At 42.2% G+C, this 7,456-nt stretch overlaps 1 protein-coding gene across 2 annotated transcripts; it reads left to right on the forward strand.

The window, feature by feature from the left end:
- Positions 1-234: 234 nt before the first annotated feature.
- LOC118395972 (aurora kinase B-like) lies at positions 235-6,327 on the forward strand. 2 transcript variants are annotated; one of them, XM_035790089.2, is made up of 9 exons: positions 235-383; positions 613-651; positions 3,483-3,567; positions 3,706-3,754; positions 3,911-4,099; positions 4,366-4,504; positions 4,764-4,912; positions 5,226-5,400; positions 5,592-6,327. In XM_035790089.2, the coding sequence occupies exons 1-9, from the start codon at positions 375-377 to the stop codon at positions 5,763-5,765; spliced, it is 1,008 nt and encodes a 335-aa protein (XP_035645982.1). In that variant the 5' UTR covers positions 235-374; the 3' UTR covers positions 5,766-6,327. The 2 variants fall into 2 exon arrangements, with proteins under 2 accessions (XP_035645982.1, XP_052322256.1); XM_052466296.1 differs by having other exon boundaries at positions 3,516-3,567.
- The last annotated feature ends 1,129 nt before the right edge of the window (positions 6,328-7,456 follow it).

Below are 7,456 nucleotides of genomic sequence, written 5' to 3' on the forward strand. Positions count from 1 at the left end.
GTGCTCGATCCCTCACGTCATTGTTATCTAAATATTGTGTAAATAAATATATTAGCCAATGTAAAAACAATATTTAGATAACAATGACGCGAGGTATCCTCTGATTATGGTCATCATATTCGCCTTTTTTTTGTGGAACTCACCACAACTAGCTAGCTACCACGACACCACAAACATCAACAACAGAAAAACACAGGAAGTAAAACGGAAGCGCGTCACTGCTGGGCTGACCAATCAACGAGGAGTTGTACATTTGATCTAACCAATCACACATAACGATAGTGGCTTTGAAAGATTGGCGGTCGAAGCGCAAAGAATAGGGTGCCGTTTGGTTTTAAAGTTATTATACTTCACATATAGCTAAATGCGTCAGTATGATGCAGGTAAGAGTTTGATTGTTAATTAAATTACTAAAGTTTCTTCCTACATTACTGTTGTCACTAGCTAATAGCTTGCGTTAGCTTTGTTTGAAAAATGGCTTTGGCTAGCTAACATTAGCCAGGGTACTAGCTAGTTAGCTAAAACATTATCTATGGCCAACGTCAACTTCTGGGCAGTGCCAATGATGACGTTAGCCAACTTAGCTTGTTAAACTATTCAATCTCTTTGCAGAATAAGGAGAATTGTGATCCTAAAGGCCTACAAAGACCGGTAAGTTTCGCCACACTGGTCCTGTTTACCTTGATGATTCCCTCCTTTCCTTGCCGAGTTTTCCCAACTCCACGATGTAGCTACATCAATGGATTGAGTGTCACTAGTTACCACAATCAGTTAAAATGACAATATCGTGTGAACTAACTTATTGGTCTTAATGTAAGGTTAGGCTGCCCCAGTATCTGTGCGTTAGATATGATGGGTATTACGGTTCTCCTAACTAACGCGCTGGAAGCAACAAACCAAAAGCCCATTAGACAGCGCAGCAATCGTTATGTCAAAATACGTACGTTACTCACCAAATATGGAGTTTCGTATTAATTTACTCCCGTTATGCCCGATATGTATACTGAAGAAAAATATAAATGTAAGAATTTCAAAGATTTTACCAAGTTAGTGTTCATATTAAAATAAATTCATTAGACCTAATCTATGGATTTCACATGACTGGGAATACAGATATGCCTCTGTTGGTAACATACCATAATTTGTATTTTTTAAAGTAGGGGCATAGTTCAGAAAACCAGTCAGTATCTGGTCTGATGACCATTTGCCTCATGGAGCATAACAGTTGATCACACTGATTGTGGCCAGTAGAATGTTATCCCACTCTTCAAATGGCTGTATGAAGTTGCTGGATATTGGCAGGAACTGGAGTACCATGTTGTACATGTTGATCCAGTGCATCCCAAACATGCTCAGTGGGTGACATATCTGAGTATGCAGGCCATGGAAGAACTGGGAAATTTTTAGCTTCCAGGAATTGTGTATAGATCCTTACGACATGGCTGTGTATTATCATGCTGAAACATGAGATGATGGCGACGGATGACTAAACGCAGAGAATAGGGTCTGAGATTAACACAGGCTTATGAGATATTATATGTTTTGTTCTGAGATATCAGTCAGGTAACCTCTGATTTTTAAAGCATTTATGTGCTTATTTAAAACATGTTTTATACAAATTCTTCTGTTAAAGATTTTCATAGAACAAAATGTATAAGATCTCCTAAGCCTGTGCTTACCACAGACTTATTATTTTTGTGAGTAACAAATGTATTTTGACATTAATACGCTTGCAGAGCTGTATGTTGGAATCGGAGCTTCCTTGGCGTTAGATCTAACCCACAAGCTTAGGGCAGGGTTAGGCATAAGGCTAGCAGTGTGGTTAGGTTTAAATTCAAAACGTTTTTGCGTGATATTCATAATCTCTAACACCACCCCAACATCAACATACTTTTGGTCATGTAGCGTGTAGACACCTGCTCGTCGAACAAAATCATGGGTATCTGGAGTTGCCCCCCCGCCCTTGCTGCTTTAACTGCCTTTACTCTTCTGGGAAGGGTTACCACTAGATGTTGGAACATTGCTGCAGGGACTTGCTCCCATTCAGCTACAAGAGCATTAGTGAGGTTGGGCGATTGGGCCTGGCTCGCAGTCGGCGTTTCAATTCATCCCAAAGGTGTTCGATGGGGTCGAGGTCAGGGTTCTGTGCATGTCATGCTGAAACAGGAAAGGGCCTTCCCCAAACTGTTGCCACAAAGTTGGAAGCATAGAATGTCATTGTGCTCTGAAGCATTAAGATTTCCCTTCACTGGAACTAAAGCGCCTAGTCTGAACCATGAAAACAGCCCCAGACCACTATTCCTCCTCCACCAAACTTAACAAGTTTGCACTACGCATTGTGGCAAGTAGCATTCTCCTGAGGTCCGCCAAACAGAAATTTGTCTGATGGACTGCCTGATTGTGAAACCTGATTCAGAGTCCAAGCTTTACACCACGCCAGCCGGCGCTTGGCATTGCGCATGGTGATCCTAGACGTGTGTGCCGTATCTTCGGCCATGGAAACACATTTCCCGACGAACAGTTCTTGTGCTGGCGTTGTTTCCTGGAGGCAATTTGGATCTCTGTATTGAGTATAGCAAACAAGGACTGACAAGTTTTACACGCTTCAGTATTCGGCTGTCCTGTTCCGTGTGCTTGTGTGGCCTACCACTTCACTGCTGAGCCGTTGTTGCTCCTAGACGTTTCGACTTCACAATAACAGCATTTACAATTGACCAGGGCAGCTCTAGCAAAAATATTGAACTGACTTGTTGGAAAGGTGGCATCCCATGACGGTGCCACGTTGAACGTCAGTGAGCTCTTCAGTACAGGCCCTCCTATTGTCAATGTTTGTCTATGGAGATTGCATGGCGGTGTGTTCGTTTTTATACACCGGTCAGCCACGTGTGTGGCTGAAATAGCCGAATCCACTAATTTTGAAGTGGTGTCCACCTAGTTTGTGTGTGTTGGGGTGGTGCTGGAGATGATGAATATGGAGTTCAAACATTTACATTTCCCTTTAAGAAGAAACATTGTAGAAGGCTGAGGTTTATCCATAATTATGATTTTGTTGTAACTAGTGACAACCCTGTAGCTCTGACTACATCGTGTCGCTGTCGGTCGATACTTACAAAATGTAAATTCTGAAACCCTTACTGTGTATATAATGTTTGTCCTCGGTAGCTTTTTTTTGTTGTTTAAAAAAAAAAAAATGAAATCCATCCTTTTTAATAAAACGTTAATCAAATACAACCACCAACCTCCTCCTATCGACTGTGAGCGACTTGATCTAGTCGGAGGTACTCTACCAACAGTCGTCGCAACCCAACTCCACCGTGATGTACATCGTGAAGCTGGGAACCCCATCTACTCCATTCCTGGCTAGCTATAGTTGCTATAAAATAAAGTTGCCCATTTGGCTGGCTACCATTTTGAATTCATAACTTTGAGCTGGTGAGCTAGAGGCAATTAGGTTTAATCCAGGATGTTTTTCTACCTGATAGATGGCAACTTCAATGGTTTCTGTGGGTCCACAGAGAGTTCAAATACCCTCTGCCCCAGAGACTACAGACAAAAACGCAATTACAGGTACATTTCTATAGCTACCATTCTGTCTGATGTGCCATCTGAAACTGTATAGAAACACATCACACCACTTTTAATGGTGCTAACAATGTACCAAATATGTTTTTTGCTCTATTCTGAATCCCCATGATGTCACAACAGGTCCTGGGAGAGAGCCTGTCACCTCTTCCTCCGGTGCCGCTCCGGCAAAGTAAGTCTTCTGTCCAGTAATATCGTCACCTCACCCTGATGTTGTGCATTTGGAATTTGTTTAAGAAGGGTCAATTCGCCTGAGCATTTTTAGGTTTTATCAACTAGATGTGTCATGAAGGTGTGGTTTTACAATCGCTACGTCTCTCCTCATCAGGAAATTCACCATCCATGACTTTGACATCGGGCGGCCCCTGGGCAAGGGCAAGTTTGGGAACGTGTACGTTGCGCGGGATAAGAAGCTGAATTTCATTGTGGCACTGAAAGTGCTCTTCAAGTCTCAGATGGAGAAGGAAGGCGTGGAGCACCAGCTCCGAAGAGAGATTGAGATTCAGTCCCATCTTAGGTCACTAGTACCTTGATTTGGAATTTCTCAACTTTTTGAATCTAGCCTAGTGGGGGTATAGGGTGATGTTGCCTTAATATAGTGATTTCTCTGCGGGAAATGTTTTGACTTGCTGGTTAACACCAACATCATGAAATATACTTCAGTAAGTAGATTTCAGCTGGTGTTTAGAAACTGACCAGTATTCCCTTTATAATTCAGGATGTATTTATTTTCTCAGGTTGGGGAAGGTAGATTTAAATCATTCCTTCCTCCTGTTCCTTTAGACACCCCAACATCCTGCGCTTCTACAACTACTTCCATGACAACTCAAGGGTCTTTCTGATCCTGGAGTACGCCCCACGGGGTGAGATGTACAAAGAGCTGCAGAAATGTGGTCGCTTCGATGACCAGCGCACTGCTACGGTAAGAGAAGTTGGCATTTTATTGTTGCATAGACAAGCTAATTCTATTCTGAATAATCAGTATCTGTTGCTTCTTTCACCCAAGACCTCCAATCATAGCATTTGGTTGTTAGATAGTATATTTGTAATAATAAAGTAATCATTTGGTCTGATAATGGTAGCTACATTTTGGCATTGATTTAAGTTGGCATTACTTTATTTGCATTTGAATTGCAACGTGGAAATAAGTCATGTCTAATATCTGTGTGTCCTTTTTTTAGTACATGGAGGAGTTGGCTGATGCGCTGCAGTACTGCCATGAGAGGAAGGTGATACACCGTGACATCAAGCCTGAGAACCTGTTACTGGGTCTCCGTGGGGAGCTGAAGATAGCAGACTTCGGCTGGTCTGTCCATGCCCCATCCTTAAGGTGAGCGAACCCTGAACTGAACCCTCTATAGCCTCATATGTTATACTGTCCATTTGTATGTTTGAGACTACATTACCGTCAGATTGTACAGAATTACTAATCTACAAATCACCTTGTTGCATCCCAAATAACTACTTGTTTATGTCAACAAGATTGGAGATTCTGCACCCTGCCTAGCTCAAAGTGATCTCCTCAAATACACTGAATGTCATGAATTCACTGGGTTTTTCTTCATCTTGACTGTCTATTTGTAGACATATTGCCGTTAGGAAAACCTTCGTCACTTACCTAGCTGCTGTCTTACCCCCTCTAGGCGCCGCACAATGTGTGGAACGCTGGACTACCTGCCCCCAGAGATGATTGAGGGGAAGATCCACGATGAGAAGGTGGACCTCTGGTCCATCGGGGTGCTCTGCTACGAGTGCCTAGTTGGAAACCCCCCGTTTGAAACTGCCAGCCACACCGACACGTACAAACGCATCACAAAGGTTCGCTTTTTTAAAAAATCGTCAATTACTTGTATATCCAGTAGTAATATTATCCCTAATTCAAGTGTAATCGCTTGAGTAGTTCCATTGTGATTTCTGACTATTTAAATACAATAGGCATACATGTAGTAGTTAGATATTCACCCAAGGCGCAGCTTTTAAACTGTAATGAATGACCTCCCATCTCTCAGGTTGACCTGCAGTTCCCCAAGGTGGTGTCTGATGGTGCTCGGGACCTGGTCTCTAAGCTGCTCCGCCACAGTCCCTCTATGCGGCTCCCCCTGCAGAGCGTCATCAACCACCCCTGGGTGAAAAGCAACTCCCGACGGGTCCTACCTGTCGTCTTTGCTCCCAAGAAACCCTAACTGTCCAATTTTCCAGCCTGTCTACACTGACAAGAAACCCCTAAACCACCATAGACCTACATATTCATATGTTTATAGGTAATTTAATATTCATGTTTATAAATAATTGAACACCACTCAGTACGTTCCAGCCTGCCTTTTACCTGGGTGGAGGACTGACTCTTACCCTGCTGATTGGGAGTTTCCAACTTTCAGTGTTTCACTTGTTTTTTTTTACTTACCTGGACAATCTTCATCCACAATTTTAGTTGCACTCGCAGATATAGATGGATCTGTTAAGCTGGGACAACCAAAGGACTATAGACTACTCTCATTTTAATTTACATTCAGCCCCAGAACAATTCAAGGGCGCCCTCTACTGTGTGAGATTATTTCTTGCGTTTCTTTAAATAGATTTTATAAATGTATTTACTTTGTCTTTGGTTTCATTTCTCCTTTTTTTCTCTCTTTTTAACATACCTTTTTATACAGCCTGCATGAAACATCCTCTACAAAGCTTATTCTTTATGTGTTCCTTTTGCAACTGTTTTGAAATAAATATGGCATTGGGTGCTTCACAGGATGATGCCAAATTGATTTATGGAAAAGAGTGGCAAGTATCAATGAAGGTTATGAATGAATTAGTGGGTGAAATTCCATGTCTTTACCTCCCCTTTTCTAGCTGATGTCAGTGTTGTTCTGTGGTCCACTGGGACTATCATTATCCTCAGTCCTGCAGTCCTGGGAACTGCATGACTGCCGAGGGTGTATCTGAGATGGCCATAGCCCTGGTCAAAAGGAGTGCTGTCTATAGTGAATAGATTTGTTACACAGACCGGGACACTGACAGGAAGCTAAGGATAACTCTAAATACATTGTAAAGCATGGCTGGGACTGTAGTAAATGCACTGAGTAATTCTACTGTCTGGTTACACCGGTCTGGCTGTCGCGATAACAGAATAATGCAGAGATTGAATGCGGAGGCTATGAAGTGAATGCGATGCTCATTGAAAGAGATTTTATTTTATTCAGACCCTGAGCCCAACCAAAGCACACACACTTCATCCCCCAGCCAGTACCCAGTGAGAGGTCATATGTTAAAGGCCATTTGGGAGCTTCAGTTAAAAGCAACCCCAGGGCGCCACTGGCACGTTCTATACTGTGTGAATGGACCCATGTTTAAGCCCTCTTTTAGCTTGACCTATAACCCCATTCTGTTATTGTATGTCTAGGAAATATCAGTTCTCCATGAACCTGGTAATCTAATGGGTGTGCAAATGATTTTTCTATAGCTGGAGGTAAGGCTCTTCTGGTGTCTTTTCCCATCCGTACTGCTGGTCTGGAGGACTCGCAGGTCTCTAATGAGGCACTTGACTTCAAATCCAAAGCTTTCATAAAACTTGATATTACTTTACATTTTCCATCTGAGGTACAGCATTTCTGCCCAAATTTCAATGAAATTAATAGTACCACGTTGGTTGAATGACCACAGCCTCAGTCTTTGACTAGCTGAAAGTGTGGCAAAGCATCATACAGGCATCTGTAAATGAGCCGTGATACAGTGTGAAACTACAAAAATGACAAATGTGCGGCACCTCGAAGCCAGAATTTTATCTAGAGGAAATTACCGGTCTTATAAGCTCAATAGAAATGTATACAGATCTGTTAAAAAAAATGTGTTATAAGAATTCCCATTTGTATTACATGCTTGA

Source organism: Oncorhynchus keta, chromosome 17 (assembly GCF_023373465.1).
Source record: "Oncorhynchus keta strain PuntledgeMale-10-30-2019 chromosome 17, Oket_V2, whole genome shotgun sequence".
Lineage (NCBI taxonomy): Eukaryota > Metazoa > Chordata > Actinopteri > Salmoniformes > Salmonidae > Oncorhynchus > Oncorhynchus keta.